Here is an 18905-nt window from a genome sequence, read left to right as displayed (position 1 = left end):
AAATATCAAAGTTTCCTTGGCTATCTTAGAACTATGCTGCCTCAAGCTCAGGCAATTTTGGCAGAATTCAGCTGACCAGGTCACAGCACTGACTGTAAGTGTCAAGTCAAAGTCCACACTTGGCAGAGATGCTGAGATTTTCAAGTAAAATCTTCAATGGAGGCATTGAGAAACACAAAAGACAATTCAATAATTCAAGATAAATGCGATCATATTATTTGTGAAATATGCATTTATATTTTTGAATTCTTTATTGCAGTTGAAGAAAAGATGGGGATGTCAAAGAGCACGTGCGAAGATCAGAACCCATTTGGCTAGATTGTTCAGCCTGGTGGTCAGATTGTGTCCAATGAAGATTAGACATTCATTTTTCATTCTAAATGTGCACCTTGGGATTCATGAACAAATAGGTCAACACCAAAATGTGATAACAGGAAGTTATCACGTGACACAATAGGAAATGTACACTAATAGAAGATTTCTATTATCAGTCTACTCTGCACGAGCACCCATGTTGCAGAGGTGAAAGACAATAGTCCAGCTCAATAAATTAGGATTCAACCATTTGAAGCAATAGACATCGAACAAGGCTGGAATACGTTCAGAAATGCATTTGAAAGCAATTAAATAAATAACAACGGTGTTAAGTTAACATGGTTCAACTAGTTAGCTGATAAAAAAGACAGACTCGGAAAACACACAAGCACAGTTAAGATGATTAATGCAAAAGTACATTTTGGGGGGTGATCTAGTTGGACCTTGCGAGGCGTAACAACCGTTGGTAATCCGCTTAAAAGTCCACTTAACTGTGGAAATGCTAGATTAATCAGCCACCCGGCATCTACCGGCCTCGCCGAGGAGAACCCAGCCGGGCGCCATTTAGCACTGGCCCTCACAAATGGGGGGACCAGGTAGAACGGCACTTGGAGGAGGGGTCTCCCAGATGATCGGAAGCCCCCGGGAGATCAGCCTCTGGGCCGGGTGGCACCTTGGAACTGTTTATGCCACCTGGGCACTGCCAGACTGGCACCGCCTGGACATCCTGGTAGTGCTACCCATGTGCCAGTCTGGCATTGCCAGGCTGGCAGTGCCAAGGTGTCCCAAACACTGTCACAAAAGGCTGGCATTTTGCCCACATTAGGATTGGGCCCGGGATGCCCTGCCCATGTGAGGTGCCCTGCCCATGTACCACCTTTTATGTGAATTGGGGTGTTGGGGGGGTCACATCGGGGGGGGTTGGAGAAAGATGGTGCCCGATCTCATCCTGCACTGGCGAGTGGAACAGAGCAGGAAATGATGCTAAAGTGCGACTTCGGAGGGCATTCCCTCCCCGGGGCACAAAAACAAAACACAGTGCCGTTAGATAGCGGGTCGTTCCTGTCACTACAAGCGTCAGGAACAACTCTGCCAATCCCATCCAGAACAGACTTTCATTGTTCTAATTAAATTGCGCCCGTAATATTTTTCTTTCAAAATAATAAGGGCTTTTGATGAACTAAGTACGTGGCGGGGGGGATTTTTTTTCTTACATAGAGGATTTTTAAGATATAGAACTAGTTGAAAGGGCCTTGGAGTCAGGTTCCATCAGAACTTTCAACAGGCAATTGGAAATGTGCTTGAAGGGAACTCATTTGTCTCAGAGAAAAAGGATTAATTTAGGCAGCTCTTTCAAAGGGGTTACACTGGCCTAACGGTCTGAATAGTTTGCTCTGTGCTGCAAGGTTCTATGATCCCAAAACGTATTTTGGGACACCAGAACGTGTGGGACAACAGGATAAAACTGGTGAAAAGATTATTGATGACATGATGAAATTCAGATGAGTCATAAACATTTGAAACAAAGTGTGAGAGGCATAACATCAGATTTATCCAAGCATGTGTTAGGCCAGGCTTAACCAAAGCTTGGTCTGCGGGCCGGCTGTAGCCCGCAAGGCATTTCCATGTGACCCACCATGTCATTGTTGTGTAGGCAACCAGCCAACTCCAAAACCTCCCTGACCAAATTTTTTTTAATGCCCCGTGCTTGCTCATCCAATCACAGGCTAGTTTCCGCTTGTATTGGGTTCTGATGGGCAGCCACTTGTGAGCCTACCAGCAGACAATGCACAGAGAAACCATCCTAGATTGGATGAGCACACATCATCACCTGTTTTGATATCATGGTTTCTGGCTTCGGGAGCTCAAAGCAGAAAGGGGAGTTTAATGCGGTGCAGGTGAGGGGGAGGTCGTGCCTCACTAACTTGATTGAGTTTTTGGAGAAGGTGACAAAGATGATTGATGAGGGGAGGGCAGTGGGTGTTGTTACATGGACTTCAGTAAAGCCTTTGACAAGGTGCCTCATGGCAGACTGGTACAAAAGGTGAAGTCACATGGGATCAGAGGTGAGGTGGTAAGATGGATACAGAACTGGCTTGGTCACAGAAGGCAAAGGATATCAGTAGAAGGGTGTTTTTCTGAATGGAAGGTTGTGACTAATGGTGTTCCACAGGGAGCGGTGCTCAAGCCTCTGTTGTTTGTGGTGTACATAAACGATTTGGAGGAAAATGTAGCCGGTCTGATTAGTAAGTTCACGGATGACATTAAGGTTGGTGGAGTGGCAGATAGTGTTGAAGATTGTCAGAAGATACAGTAAGACGTAGATAAGTTGGAGACTTGGGCAGAGAAATGGCAAATGGAGTTTAATCCAGACAAATGAGGAAATGCATTTTGGTAGGTCTGACATAGAGGGGAAATATACCGCAAATGGTAAACCTCTGAGGAATATAGAAAGTCAGAGAGATCTGGGCGTGCAGGTCCACAGATCTTTGAAGATGGCAACACAAGTGGACAAGATAGTCAAGAAAGCATATGGAATGCTTGCCTTCATTGGACGGGGCATCGAGTATAAAAACTGGCAAGTCATATTACAGTTGTATAGAACCTTGGTAAGGCCGCACTTAGAATATTGCGCACAATTCTGGTCGCCATACTACTAGAATGAGGTGGTGGCTTTGGAGAGGGTGCAGAGGAGGTTTACCAGGATGTCGCCGGTTCTGGAGGGTGTTAGCTATGTGGAGAGGCTGAATAGACTCGGACTGTTTTCATTAGAAAGACGGAGGTTGAGGGGTGACCTGATAGAGGTCTACAAGATTATGAGGGGCATGGTTAAAGTGGATGGGCAGTTACTCTTTCCCAGGGTGGAGGGGTCAGTCACCAGGAGATATAGGTTTAAGGTCCATGAGGCAAAGTTTAGAGGAGATGTGTGAGGCAGGATTTTTTACACAGAGGGTGGTGAGTGTCTGGAACGCGTTGCCAGAGGAGGTTGTGGAAACAGATACATTAATGGCGTTCAAAAGGCATCTTGACAAACACATGGATAGGATGAGTATAGAGGGATACGGCACAAGGAAGTGCTGAGGGTTTTAGCAAAGGTTGGTATCATGACCGGTACAGGCTTGGAGGGCCAAAGGGCCTGTTCCTTTGCTCTTTGTTCTAGGTGGGTCAGAGCTGGTGGGCTGTGGGGGACTGTAGCGGGTGAGCAGCTGGAGGAGAAGGGAGTTTGGCACTTTAGCGAGGGGGATGGGGCTAGAAGAGGAGTTAGAAGTGTGTGGGGGATAGGGGAATGATGGGAGTTTGGCACTGGAGCAAGGGAGGGTGGAGGCACTGGAGCAAGAGAGGGTGGAGGCATTGGACCCAGAAATGGCCTTGGACCCAGCCCAGTCTCAGATGCGGTGCAGTCTGGGACATGACTGGGACTGACTGAGTGAGTGGGTGGGGTGGGGGGGTGGGGGGTGAGTGGGAGTCTGGCATATGTGCAGTCTCAGGTTTCTCCCTCAATCTCACCACACACACCAACACATGCACACACACTCACCCACCCACATACACTGACCCTCTCACACTGTGTTCATTTTTGTTATTTTAGTTATTTATCGCTGTGGCATTGCTGGACTTGTGATCAGCATTTGTTTCTTTCCTTAAAACCTCAATTTAAAAACAATGTTGTTTATTGTTTTGCCAAATGTTGGGGGCGATTCTCTGGCTGCTGTGTTGGAAAAATTGCAAGAAAGTACCAAAACAGGATTTGCACCGGGCACAGTTTCCCATTCTCCCAGCCAACTCCAGTTGGCATGATCACAATTTCACCCTTGCTCACATTGTGGGTCTTGCCCAGGATGGGTGTTGTGTGGCTAGTCTTCCCTCTAGGGTGCTGAAGAGGATCTTTAATGGGAGGTGGGTGGCGGGGTGGTTGGGCTGGGCTAGAGAGGCTCACATTGTGGGTCTTGCCCAGGATGGGTGTTGTGTGGCTAGTCTTCCCTCTGGAGCCATGGAAACCTTTAAATTATCCCCCAGCATGTCAAGTTCAAAGATCTGTCAGATGAAGGTAAAAGTCTCCCCTTTTATGCGTTAGAAACCTTTGAAGTGCTTTTTGTTCACATTCGGTTTCATTTCCCTTTAATCTTTTCAAGTCTCTGGGCTTGCTGAGAAGCCTAAAAGCTTTGAGCTGCACTGTTTACATTCAATTTCAAAGTCCATTATCTTTTAGAAGCCTCTTGATTGGCAGGTACAGGCTCGTTCAAAGAAAGAGTTAGCTCTGTTCGATTTCGTAGCTCTTCATGATAATTAACTCTAAAGTGCTTCCTCTTTTGAGCAGGTGTTGTTTCTAACCATGGTTTTTTCATAGAGGCTTTTTCTTTGTTCTGAAGTGCTTCCTAGAAAGTCCAGATGTTGTTTCTAACCACAGTTTTTTTCTGCTGAGGTCCTTCCTAGAAATACCAGATGCTCTGTTTGAGTGCTGCCCCCAGTGCTCTGGCAGTACCAACCTGGCACAGTCGCGGCACCCTGACAGTTTCAACCTGTCATACCAGGTTGCCACTGCCAGGGTGCCAGGTTGGCACTGCCAAGGTAGGGGACCTGAAGGCCGACTGAGTGGAAGAGGTGCCTGATGGGAAGGACCTTTTGAGGGGGGGGACCTTGCCAGGGATTTGGGGGGTCATGCCAGTGATTTGGGTGGGGGGGTAGGTTGTAGTGTTATTCTGAGAACTGGACGCTGTTACGGGTCCCACTTCTGGCCCCCAAAAAATTCTAAGTGTGGTTAGATTGTGAACTGGATTGTGCTGATCCACCCGACGGGAATCACACCTCGTTCCCCCCCCCCCCCGCCCCAGGCACCATGCTTAGAAATTTTGGGGGAGGTTTCCTCCCCTTATCTTTCTGAAATGTGCTCATTGGCTCCTTGAATAGTAAAAATATACAATGTTAGCATTCATGTCGAGAGGGCTAGAACACAAGAGAAGGGATGTACTTCTGAGGTTGTATAAGGCTCTGGTCAGACCCCATTTGGAACCTGTATCTAAGGAAGGCAATGGCGGACCTACATTTTTGGGGCCCTGAAGCTTGAACTGTTATGGGGGCCCCTTCGCAACCAGCAACGAGGTCTGGGTAACCACTGTTATCTTCTTCAATGGAGTTGTTCCACGAAAGACGTGCAGGTTAGGTGGATTGGCCATGCTAAATTGCCCATAGTGTCCATAAGGGTTGGGAGGGGTTATTGGGTTGCAGGGATGGGGTGGAAGTGAGGGCTTAATGTGGGTCGGTGCAGACTCGATGGGCCGAATGGCCTCCTTCTGCACTGTATGTTCTGTGTCTGTGTAAAAAGATCACCACAAATGTTTTTAAAATGTAACCACTACATCTCAGATTTTGATTAAAATTGCTGTACTGGATTATCTCGCATGTCAAAGTCACTGGTGTGAACAAAATTTTCCTATGCCTTATAGTTTTCGAGTTATGGGGGGATGAAAATTAGGGAAATGTTATATACATGCATGATGCATCATAGAATGATGAAATAAAACATAGAAAAGACCACAGTCAATATAATCTTTTAATTTAGACACCTATGAGAATACATACAACATGAAGCACATTTTACAAAATACTCTAATCCTAACCCTAACCCAACACTATTTCACCTTTATTACTTACCTTACTTTTCTAAATATAACATTTATTTTTGAGTAGGGGTAATTAAAATATTGTATCCTGATGAACACTTTATTGAAAAAAATTCTTGTCTAGATCGCTACCACGAGTGCTATCACGTTGAAAATTCACGTTAGCATTGTGATTGCCTTTTCAACAGCTCCCCTTTTTTGTTATGACACGTCATCTACTGTTTGTATTTCTGTCATAAATGTTAATAGTGTTTTAAATTTTATAATTATTTTATATTAAATAAATTTAGAATGAAACATCCTTAATTTGAATGTTTTTTCATTTACGGCTAGCCTACATGACACTTTAATAACCTTTTAATTTTAATTTTAACTATTATTTTGTATTGAATTACACTATATTATTATTTTTTTAAATCCCCTTCTCATACAGTAGACCCAAAATTTTTAAGCAATGTGGACTAAAGTCGCTTCTGTGGCCCCTCCGGGATTAGGGGCCCTTAAGCTTAAGCTTCATTAGTTTCATAGTAGATCCGCCCCTGAAGGAAGGATCTGTTGACCTTGGAAAGAATCCAGAGGCGGTTCACAAGAATGATCCCTGGAATGAAGAGCTTGTCGTATGAGGAGCGGTGAGGACTCTGGGTCTGTACTCACTGGAGTTTAGAAGGATGAGGGGGATCTTATTGAAACTTACAGGATACTGCGAGGCCTGGATAGAGTGGACGTGGAGAGGATGATTCCATTTGTAGGAAAACCTAGAGCCAGAGCCTCAGATTGAAGGGTTGAATCTTTTACACAGAAATAGGGAGGAATTTCTTCAGCCGGAGGGTATTGAATTTGAGGAACTCTTTGCTGCAGAAGCTGTGGAGGCCAAATCACTGAGTGTCTTTAAGACAGGGAAGAATATCAGCCATGATTGAATGGTGGAGAACACTCAATGGGCCGAATGGCCTAATTCTGCTCCTCTGTCTTATGGTATGGTCTTTGATTTTGGGCAGCTGAGCTAAAATTAAACTTTTAATGTTGAGAGTGAGCTGGCTTGTTTTAGATGTGAAAGTCTAAAAATGCAGAATTAAAAAGTTGCAGCTAAAACTGCATGAAGCATAAAACAACAGCTGCAACAAGTAAACACTCAGAACATTCTCATGTTTTCTCTTTCATAAACGAGGACATTGAGAAACATCTTTTCTGACATTGAAATTGAACCTTTTGAATTTGTTGAGTTTTCTTGTCAGAGATGACAAAAATCTCAAGAGAAAAATAATTTTAAATATAATGGACTGAACTGGTGGATCCTGGAAAAAAAATGCAATTCTCCAGTCCTCTGGCCCCACCCATGTACCTAAGGAGGATTTAGTCGCTCTGCAATTTCCACATAAAGTTAAAATCTGAACCATCTTCAGAAGAGAGAAGTTAGAAACACTTCTTCAAAGAAAGTGTGGAACCCTCTTCCACACAAAGCAATAGACGTTAGCTCAATTCAAAGTTTCAAATCAGAGATTGACAGATACTTTACTAGCCTAGGGCACTAAGAGATATGAAGGCAAATTGGGTGGCTGGAGTTAGAATAGGGTGCATTTTCAGAGAGTTGATGCAGACTTGATGGGCTGAATGGCCTCCTTCAGCACTGTCGAGATTCTATGATTTGGATTTGGGTTTATTGTCACGTGTACTGAGGTCCAGTGAAGAGTATTGTTTCGCGTAGAGTCCTGACAGATCGTTCCATACATGCAAAACCATTGGACATACGATAGATACACAATGTAAATACATGGACAAAGACATCGGGTGAAGCATACGGAGTGCACTACTATTCAGTAGAGAAGATATGTGGAAAGATCAGTCCATAAGAGGGTCATTCAGGAGTCTGGACAGTGGGAAAGAAGCTGTTTTTGAACCTGTTAGTGCGTGTTCTCAGATAATACAGATTAGTCATGATCTCACTGAAGTGCTGAATGGACTACTCATTTCCTTATGTTCTGTAGGAAGAAAATGATAGATGTGTTGGAGCTGACTTGGAGAAATTTCCCTCAGTGCACTGAATGTAGGAAAATCATAAATATGGGGCTGGATTCTCCGTTTCAGCGGCTAAGTGCTGAACGCCAAAATCCACGCCGAACCCTCACCGGTGAGGGGCTAGCAGCGGTGCCAGGTAAACCCCCCGGCTCCCACGCCAAAAATGGCCATAGAAAAGGCCGGGTCCATGGCCGTGTGATGACCTGCAGCTGTCAGACCATACAACATGGCGCCGGCCTGCCAAATACTGCTCCGCAGGCCACCCTCCACCAGTCCCCTACCCCTCACGGAAGCCACCCAGGCCAATGGCATGGCTCCCGGCCGACTGTGGCATCGTTGGACACAGTCGGTGGCCGCCATGCCGGGTTACCGACTGCTCAGACCACACATCAACTGCACGGCCGGGAACTTGGCCCATCAGGGGCGCAGCATCGGGAGAGGGCCTCCCGATGATGTACCAACGCCATTCCAACGGCGTGCAGCGCGCAATGAGATGCTGCCATTTCGGAGGGGTGGAAACTGGAAAGCCGGCATCAAACCGGCGTCAAGATATTCTCCACCCAATCGCCGATTACGATATCGGCGTCGGGCAGCGGAGAATCCTACCCATGGTTTTTCTGCCCATTTCAAGGATAAACAACAAACTGGGAAAATATTTGGGCCAAATTGTACGGTTTGCCTACCTGTTCTTCTGGACTTCAGCGGCCAAATTCTCTGCCTTTTTGCTGTTCTTTAGTAGGTTTAGTACAGGTTCAATTTCTTTGAGAAGTTCGTCGTTCTCAGCTGTTCCATCCTTCACCGAGTTGTTTGTGTTGGTAAAGCAAGTATCTGATCCCTTCAAAGAATTTTCCTTATCTAAAGACATCATTGCTGTGGTCTGAATTAGGGGATTGAGCTCCTGTGGGATCTCAGATACTGGATTACAGGTGCCGCTCATCCTTCTCTCTTCGCCTTTGCGGCTGCCTTCGACCTGGGCACCTTGAGTGGGTGAATCATTCGGCTTGGAAACAGGAACCAAAGGCTTGGTAACACGCACTGTTTTAGGTGTCCCGTCGCTAGTAAAGGTAGTCTCCAGGCCAGTGGAGAATCCTTCCGGACCCCTCAAAATCAACACAACAAAAGTCTCTGGAGCTATGTTGGTCAGCATCTGCAGTGCATGTTCATACGTTACATCGACCATGGGCTTGTCATTGGCAGCCACAATGATATCTCCAACCTGCACCAAACCGCTCTCCTCTGCTGTGCCACCGGGAATTATATCTGAGATGATCACAGGGGGATTGCGCACCCTCTGTTTCACTAAAAATCCAAGACCACCCACCTTGCGTTTAAACAGCCGGACAGAGAGGATGTTCGGGTACAACTGCTGCACGTGCAACTCGTTCTCTTCCATGATTCGTGCGTTTCTCGGGAGATAAGCTACTGTTGGACTTTACCAAATCTCCAAGTATCTTGAGCTTTCATCCAACGCAATTAAGATTTGGGTTCTTCCATTCCTCATGAAGTTTCTTGTTCACTTAAAGACACGTTACAGTGTGAGTTGATGGATGCAAATAGCAACTGTCCTTGCTGCAATAAAAAGAGAATGTTTTCATTTAAGAGCTGTTTCCTGAAACTCGGTGAAAGTACATCCCTAACAACTTCGACAGTACGATTTTTCTATCCCAGTTATATTTTTACAAAAATAAAAGTTATTTCCAGAGAAAACAGTGTCCACAAATCAACCATTTGCTCCAATCGTTGAGGTTACTTGGGACTGAGGATCACTTTGTTCTGTTATCTCCGTAATTCTTTACTGTTAATTCCGCCCTCCCGCAGTATGTCCGCAGGCTAACAACAGAAATTGGTAAAAAGTATAATTACTGCGGATGCTGGAATCTAAAACACGCACAGAAAATGCTGGACAACCTCGACAGGTCTGACAGCATCTGCGGAGAGAGAGAAGGGAGCTGACGTTTCGAGTCTGGATGACTCTTTGTTGGCCAGAGAGTAGGTTAGTTGGCCGTCACTTCATGGAACTGACACAAAAAGTACAAGATTTTAAAAAAGGGAGGCTGGCCGGTCCAACAAGGCTTTGAAAATGAGCATTGACTGCCAGATTAGTAGTTTCTCTGCGATGAGCAGTCGCTATCATGAAATAATAATAATCTTTATTGTCACAAGTAGGCTTACATTAACACTCCAATGACGTTACTATGAAAAGCCCCCAGTCGCCACATTCCGGCGCCTGTTCGGATACACAGAGGGAGAATTTAGAATGTCCAAATTACCTAACAGCATGTCTTTGGGGACTTGTGGGAGGAAACTGGAGCACCACGGAGGAAACCCACGAAAACACGGGGAGAATGTGCAGACTCTGCACAGATGGTGACCCAAGCCGGGAATTGAATGTGGGACCGTGGAGCAGTATAGCTTGGTGGGAATTTGGTACCCTGCTATCTGCGTTGATCAAAATAAATTTACAATTTTCATTTCAATTTAAGTCTAGTGAAAAATGCCCAAAACCTCCTGAGAATGATAAACTTCAGCTAAGCTCCTGAAACACTAGTGCCAGAGAACACAATGAAGAAGATACTGCATTGCATATTTTTCAACAGTTTTTTAAAAATACAGATGAATTAAGCAGTAAAGCCTGTGGCTGAGCAATTTCAGAATTTTGTAAATGTTTTCACTTGTGGCAGGTTGTTTGGCAAACAATCCCAGAGAGGAAAGTGGGATCAAACAACATGGAATTTGAATCGTTAAAGCAGATCTTAAAACCATCTTCTTGGTTTGAAGAGTAATGATATGTTTGGAAAAACAGAGATGAGGGTAATAGAGGGTTGAAAATCTCTGGGTGACATATTTCTTACGTGTCCTAGGTGGATCCCGGGTAGATTCTTCTCGGTGCTCCGACTGAGACTTCGAAATACTGCTCTACGAGAACTTTCCTGCTCCTTTTCATTCAGTGTAGTGGGAGGGATTGGGTGGGGCGCTGTCTTAAGTATCAATCTGCACCTTTCTTGTAAGTATCATGCCTAGAGGACATGTACGAAATCTTAAACTGTTTTAATTTAAACCTTACTTCCTTTATGCAGAGTTTACACATTCTCCCAGTGTCTGCGTAGGTCTCACCCCCACAACTCAAAAATGTGCAGGGTAGGTGGATTGTCCATGCTAAATTGCCCCTTCATTGGAAACAAAATAATTCGGTACCCTAAATTTAAAAAAAAATAAACCTTACTTCAGGCTTATTTAAAAATGGACTTTCTGGGCAACCAAACATGACTGCTACAGGTCACATAATTTGTAATCAGCAAAATACTGCAGGTGCTGGAAATCTAGAATAAAAGCAGAACATGCTGGGTAATCCAGCACCACCTGTGGAGAAAGAAAGATATTTAAGGGTTCAAGTCCATATGACCTTTCTACAGAACTGGAAAGGGATAGAAATGCGACGGGCGATGGGCAGAATGGACAGTCAGTGATTGGTTGTAGCAAAGGAGAGAGTGGCAAAGGTGTTATGGACATAAGACAAAGGGGGCTGTTAATGGTGCCATTAGGTGCTGAAGAGTGTTAATAGTGGCAAAGATAGGACAGCAGAATCTGTCAGAGGTTAGACTTCGGGTGGCGGCCATGAGCTGAGCGGTCGCACAAAAGGTGGCACTCACATGGAAACCACGGTTATGACCTTTTAACTCCAGCAAATGGGCACCAAAAATATCTACAACTCCCCAGCCTAACCCCTGTTAACCGAACCAACAAGAAAAAATGGGGAAAAGTCAGCCACCCAGTCGAAAAGCCAGCACAGATGAGGGGAGGGAAACCTCAGCCTCGGAGACGGCAGCAACACGGGGTGACACGGAACTGGGAAGAGCTGATCCCACTGAACTCCCAGCACAGACCCAGGCACTGATGGACAAGCTCACGGGCTTAATCACCTCCTCCACAGGAGGAGCTGAGATGAGAACTCCGGGCAGCCGTTGAGACAGCAGTGGAATCTGCGATGGCCTCCATGAGGGAAGCAATGGCCAAGATGAAGCAGAGGCTTGAGACTCAGGAAGTATTGGCAAGAGACCTCGAGAAGGCCACCATGGACCAAGGAGACTGGATCGCAGCACTCGAAGCTGAGGTGGCGAGCCTGATTAGGACCCAGAAGTGGCTAAGAGAAAAAGTCGACGGCGAGGAGAACAGATCGCGTCAACAGAAGCTAAGACTCGTGGGTCTGCTGGAAGGAACAGATGGGAGAAACCCCATGGAGTTCAAAGCGGCTCAGGAAACTGGTTGGTGAGGAGGGCTTTGCCAAACCCCTGGAGGTAGACCACTGGCACAGGTCGCTTCGGCAGCAGCCCAAAGCAGGTGAGCCACTGCGGCGATAACCGTGAGGCTCCACAAATACCAGGACAAAGAGCATATCCTGAGGTGGGTGAAAGGCACGAGAGGGTACAAGTGGGAAAAACATTCCATTCGCTTATACCAAGACATTGGGGCAGACCTACCCAAGCATCAGGCTGAATTCAACAGTGTCAAATCCGTCCTCAATAAAAATAAGGTGCGGTTTGACATACTTTGACACCAGGGGAAGGAATACTACTTCGACGCCCCAGAGGAAGCCAACAGGTTTGTCCAAAGGTACGGTCTAGGAAAACAGGGATAGAATTCAATGGACAAAACGCGGGCTGCGAAAGAGAGGGGCAGGGACGAACACAGGTAAAGGTGTGGAAAAAGTGGGGGTGTGAAGGGAGAGGCTGACTGGGGGTAAATAAGGGAACCTGATCAATAGGGGAACCACTACACTAGTGAGTAAGCTGGTGTATGGGAGTACAATGAAGGAGGAGGCCGCGGCATGCCTCCCGGGAAGGAGGAAACACACCTAAGAGAGAGGGACCGACAACTGATAAGGTAGGGCTGGGTGGGAAAAACATTTCACTCATGCATCGACACTAGGACAAGGTGGGTGGCCATAATAATGAACAGGACACTTTCAATTACGGCGATGGGCACAGTGACGGACCCGGGGCAGGCCGGGGGGGGATCCATGATGACCAGCAGGACCTTGGAAGGGGCCCCAAAAGGCTTGTTAAATATATACGTCCTGAACTGGGACAACGTAGAGTTCGTCAAGAAAGCAATGGCCGAAATCCCGGATTTAGACACCCACTGACTGATCATGGAGGGCTACTTTAACTGTGTACAGGACCCGACAGGTAATGTGTCAGGCATGTCATGAGAATTGAACACCTTTATGGAGCAGAAAGGGGGGGGGATCACCCGTGAAAGTTTCACCATCCGCGAGAAAAAGGATTTGTCTTCTCCAATGTGCAGAAGACACACTCATGGAGAGAGTATTTTGTGGTAGGGGAGAGGGTGCTTCCAGGGGCTACAAAGGTGGAATACTCCGCAATTGTAATCTCCAACCACGTGCCACACTACATAGATGTATAGGGAGGCAGAAGGGGTCATAGATAGCAGCTTCAGGGAATTAGTTACACCAAAGATTGGAGATAGGTGGGTAACTGTAAGAGGGACTGGGAAAAAGCAGTCAGTGCAGGGATCCCCTGCGGTCGTTCCCCTGAGAAACAAGTATACCGCTTTGGATACTTGTGGGGGGGGGGGACTTACCAGGGGTAAGCCATGGGGTACGGGCCTCTGGCACGGAGTCTGTCCCTGTTGCTCAGAAGGGAAGGGGGGAGAGGAGCAGAGCATTAGTAATTGGGGACTCTATAGTCAGGGGCACAGATAGGAGATTTTGTGGGAGCGTGAGAGACTCACGTTTGGTATGTTGCCTCCCAGGTGCAAGGGTACGTGATGTCTCGGATCGTGTTTTCCGGGTCCTTAGCGGGGAGGGGGAGCAGCCCCAAGTCGTGGTCCACATTGGCACTAACGACATAGGTAGGAAAGGGGACAAGGATGTCAGGCAGGCTTTCAGGGAGCTAGGATGGAAGCTCAGAACTAGAACAAACAGAGTTGTTATCTCTGGGTTGTTGCCCGTGCCACGTGATAGTGAGATGAGGAATAGGGAGAGAGAGCATTTAAACACGTGGCTACAGGGATGGTGCAGGCGGGAGGGATTCAGATTTTTGGATAACTGGGGCTCTTTCTGGGGAAGGTGGGACCTCTACAGACAGGATGGTCTACATCTGAACCTGAGGGGCACAAATATCCTGGGGGGGAGATTTGTTAGTGCTCTTTGGGGGGGTTTAAACTAATGCAGCAGGGGCATGGGAACCTGGATTGTAGTTTTAGGGTAAGTGAGAATGAGAGTATAGAGGTCAGGAGCACAGATTTGACGTCGCACGAGGGGGCCAGTGTTCAGGTAGGTGGTTTGAAGTGTGTCTACTTCAATGCCAGGAGTATACGAAACAAGGTAGGGGAACTGGCAGCATGGGTTGGTACCTGGGACTTCGATGTTGTGGCCATTTCGGAGACATGGATAGAGCAGGGACAGGAATGGATGTTGCAGGTTCCGGGGTTTAGGTGTTTTAGTAAGCTCAGAGAAGGAGGCAAAAGAGGGGGAGGTGTGACGCTGCTAGTCAAGAGCAGTATTACGGTGGCGGAGAGGATGCTAGATGGGGACTCTTCTTCCGAGGTAGTATGGGCTGAAGTTAGAAACAGGAAAGGAGAGGTCACCCTGTTGGGAGTTTTTTATAGGCCTCCTAATAGTTCTAGGGATGTAGAAGAAAGGATGGCGAAGATGATTCTGGATATGAGCGAAAGTAACAGAGTAGTTATTATGGGAGACTTTAACTTTCCAAATATTGACTGGAAAAGATATAGTTCGAGTACAATAGATGGGTCGTTTTTTGTACAGTGTGTGCAGGAGGGTTTCCTGAAACAATATGTTGACAGGCCAACAAGAGGCGAGGCCACGTTGGATTTGGTTTTGGGTAATGAACCAGGCCAGGTGTTGGATTTGGAGGTAGGAGAGCACTTTGGGGACAGTGACCACAATTCGGTGACGTTTACGTTAATGATGGAAAGGGATAAGTATACACCGCAGGGCAAGAGTTATAGCTGGGGGAAGGGCAATTATGATGCCATTAGACGTGACTTGGGGGGGATAAGGTGGAGAAGTAGGCTGCAAGTGTTGGGCACACTGGATAAGTGGGGCTTGTTCAAGGATCAGCTACTGCGTGTTCTTGATAAATATGTACCGGTCAGACAGGGAGGAAGGCGTCGAGCGAGGGAACCGTGGTTTACCAAGGAAGTGGAATCTCTTGTTAAGAGGAAGAAGGAGGCCTATGTGAAGATGAAGTGTGAAGTTTCGGTTGGGGCGATGGATAGTTACAAGGTAGCGAGGAAGGATCTAAAGAGAGAGCTAAGACGAGCAAGGAGGGGACATGAGAAGTATTTGGCAGGAAGGATCAAGGAAAACCCAAAAGCTTTCTATAGTTATGTCAGGAATAAGCGAATGACTAGGGAAAGAGTAGGACCAGTCAAGGACAGGGATGGGAAATTGTGTGTGGAGTCTGAAGAGATAGGCGAGATACTAAATGAATATTTTTCGTCAGTATTCACTCAGGAAAAAGATAATGTTGTGGAGGAGAATGCTGAGCCCCAGGCTAATAGAATAGATGGCATTGAGGTACGTAGGGAAGAGGTGTTGGCAATTCTGGACAGGCTGAAAATAGATAAGTCCCCGGGACCTGATGGGATTTATCCTTGGATTCTCTGGGAGGCCAGGGAAGAGATTGCTGGACCTTTGGCTTTGATTTTTATGTCATCATTGGCTACAGGAATAGTGCCAGAGGACTGGAGGACAGCAAATGTGGTCCCTTTGTTCAAAAAGGGGAGCAGAGACAACCCCGGCAACTATAGACCGGTGAGCCTCACGTCTGTAGTGGGTAAAGTCTTGGTGGGGATTATAAGAGACAAGATTTATAATCATCTAGATAGGAATAATATGATCAGGGATAGTCAGCATGGCTTTGTGAAGGGTAGGTCATGCCTTACAAACCTTATTGAGTTCTTTGAGAAGGTGACTGAACAGGTAGACGAGGGTAGAGCAGTTGATGTGATGTATATGGATTTCAGCAAAGCATTTGATAAGGTTCCCCACGGTAGGCTATTGCAAAAAATACGGAGGCTGGGGATTGAGGGTGATTTAGAGATGTGGATCAGAAATTGGCTAGCTGAAAGAAGACAGAGGGTGGTGGTTGATGGGAAATGTTCAGAATGGAGTACAGTCACAAGTGGAGTACCACAAGGATCTGTTCTGGGGCCGTTGCTGTTTGTCATTTTTATCAATGACCTAGAGGAAGGCGCAGAAGGGTGGGTGAGTAAATTTGCAGACGATACTAAAGTCGGTGGTGTTGTCGATTGTGTGGAAGGATGTAGCAGGTTACAGAGGGATATAGATAAGCTGCAGAGCTGGGCTGAGAGGTGGCAAATGGAGTTTAATGTAGAGAAGTGTGAGGTGATTCACTTTGGAAGGAATAACAGGAATGCGGAATATTTGGCTAATGGTAAAGTTCTTGAAAGTGTGGATGAGCAGAGGGATCTAGGTGTCCATGTACATAGATCCCTGAAAGTTGCCACCCAGGTTGATAGGGTTATGAAGAAGGCCTATGGAGTGTTGGCCTTTATTGGTATAGGGATTGAGTTCCGGAGTCAGGAGGTCATGTTGCAGCTGTACAGAACTATGGTACGGCCGCATTTGGAGTATTGCGTACAGTTCTGGTCACCGCATTATAGGAAGGACGTGGAGGCTTTGGAGCGGGTGCAGAGGAGATTTACCAGGATGTTGCCTGGTATGGAGGGAAAATCTTATGAGGAAAGGCTGATGGACTTGAGGTTGTTTTCGTTGGAGAGAAGAAGGTTAAGAGGAGACTTAATAGAGGCATACAAAATGATCAGGGGGTTGGATAGGGTGGACAGTGAGAGCCTTCTCCCGCGGATGGATATGGCTGGCACGAGGGGACATAACTTTAAACTGAGGGGTAATAGATATAGGACAGAGGTCAGAGGTAGGTTCTTTACGCAAAGAGTAGTGAGGCCGTGGAATGCCCTACCTGCTACAGTAGTGAACTCGCCAACATTGAGGGCATTTCAAAGTTTATTAGATAAACATATGGATGATAATGGCATAGTGTAGGTTAGATGGCTTTTGTTTCGGTGCAACATCGTGGGCCGAAGGGCCTGTAGTGCGCTGTATTGTTCTATGTTCTATGTTCTATGTGTGGTTGGAGAAGGGACGGGCACAACACCCCCGCATGGGGGCTGGACACAGCTTTCCTCACCGATATGGAATTTGGTATTAAAATATTCCAAGCCATCGGCGATTACGTATCCTGCAACCAGAACAGGGAGGTTTCACCCTCCACGTTCTGAGAGGCATTGAAGGCGGTGATCAGGAGCAAAATCGTAGCCTCTCAGGTCCTTGGGGACAGGATGGAAAGGGCAGCCAAGCAGCAGCTGATCGACTGCGTAATGGATGTAGATCGGCGGTACTCCATGGCCCTAACTGTGGAACTGCTAGCAGAAAGGAAAAAGCTGCAGATGGAATTTGCCCTGCTTTGCACACAAATGTCAGTCCACCAGCTCTGCCAGGCACGGGCGACCCTTTACGAACACAGAAACAAGGCCAGCCAGATGCTGGCACACCAGTTGAGAAAAGACGGCCACAAAAGAGATAGTTCAAGTTGGGGACAGAGAAGATAGGATGGTAGCGGACACAAACAAGGCCAACAAGGCACTTACAAAGTTTTACTGGGGGCTGTATACCTGCGAGTCCCTGGAGGGGTACTGGGAGATGGAACAGTTCCCCGACAGAATGAAAATACTAGTAGTAGGGGAGGACAGGAAACTAGGGCTGGAAGCACCACTAGGACTGGGTGAAATTGTGGAGTGCACCAACTCCATGCCATCAGGGAAAGCCCTGGGACCAGATGGGTTCCCAGCAGACCTTTACAAAGAATTCTCAGCAGCGCTGACCCCGCACCTGTGGGAGACGTTCTACGACTCACTGTGGAAAGGACTCTGCCGCCCACGCTGGCCCAGGCCTTGATCTCACTGCTCCCAAAAAGGACAAAGACCTGACAGAGTGTGGATCATACATACCCATTTCTCTCTTAAATACTGATGCGTAAGTCCCAGCGAAAGCACTGGCGAGGTGACTGGAGAGTTGCTTGCCAGACATGATTACAGAAGGTCAGACTGGATTTGTTAAGCCTTCGATTGAGTAGAATGGAGGTACCTCATGGAGGTGCTTGAATGGTTTGGGTTTGGAGCAGGGTTCACCACTTGGGTGAAACTCCTGTACAGTGCTCCTGCAGCGAGCATAAGGATGAATGCCATCAGCTAAAAATGCATCCGGCCGCACAGGGGAAATAGGCAGGGGTACCTGGTATCCAAGCTCCTGTTCGCACTGGCAATCAAACTGCTGGCTATCGCCCTCAGATCAGCGGACCAGTGGATGAGCATTCGGAGAGGGGGCAGAGAACATAGAGTATCGCTCTACAAGGATGACCTGCTCCTTTACGTGTCGAACCCCCTGGCCAGAATGAGAAAGATAACCAGGCTCCTTAGGGAGTTCGGCCCCTTCACAAACAAAACCTGGGAAAGAGCAAAATCTTCCCGATAAACCCCTGAGAGGGACAAGCAGAGCTGGAGGAACTGCCGTTTAAAGGAACCCAGACCAACTTCAGGTACCTGGGGATCCAGGTGGCACACACATGGAAGAGGCTCCAAAAACGTAACCTCTCCAGCCTGGTGAAGGAGGTGAAGAGGGACCTGCAAAGATAAGTCCCTCATTTGCAGGCCGGAAGGGTACAGACGGTCAAAATTGAAGTGCTCCTAAGTTTCTCTCTGTGATCAGATCGCTCCTGATCTTCATCCCCTAATCCTTCCTCACCATGCTCGACAAGCTAATCATGGCCTTCGCCTGTGGGGAGGGGGAATTCCTCGACTATGTAATTCTATTTTACAGCGAGGGCGGTACTTGGGAGACATGGCCCTCCTGAACATTCTTTTTAT

General features: G+C 47.0%; 1 protein-coding gene across 5 annotated transcripts in view; it reads right to left on the bottom strand.

Annotated features, from left to right (window-relative positions):
* nos1 (nitric oxide synthase 1 (neuronal)) overlaps positions 1-18905 on the bottom strand; it is a 234542-nt gene that overhangs the window by 124077 nt on the left and 91560 nt on the right. For 4 of the 5 annotated variants that reach the window (XM_072496887.1, XM_072496857.1, XM_072496877.1 and 1 more), the window contains exon 2: positions 8636-9521. In XM_072496887.1, coding sequence (XP_072352988.1) covers positions 8636-9345 — 710 coding nt within the window. In that variant the 5' untranslated portion in view covers positions 9346-9521. Of the gene's footprint in view, positions 1-8635; positions 9522-10804; positions 10923-18905 lie in introns of those variants that run through there. The other variant, XM_072496867.1, reaches the window with a different exon arrangement.

The sequence above is a fragment of the Scyliorhinus torazame genome, chromosome 1, assembly GCF_047496885.1.
Source record: "Scyliorhinus torazame isolate Kashiwa2021f chromosome 1, sScyTor2.1, whole genome shotgun sequence".
NCBI lineage: Eukaryota > Metazoa > Chordata > Chondrichthyes > Carcharhiniformes > Scyliorhinidae > Scyliorhinus > Scyliorhinus torazame.
This window is presented reverse-complemented; position numbering and strand designations above follow the sequence as displayed.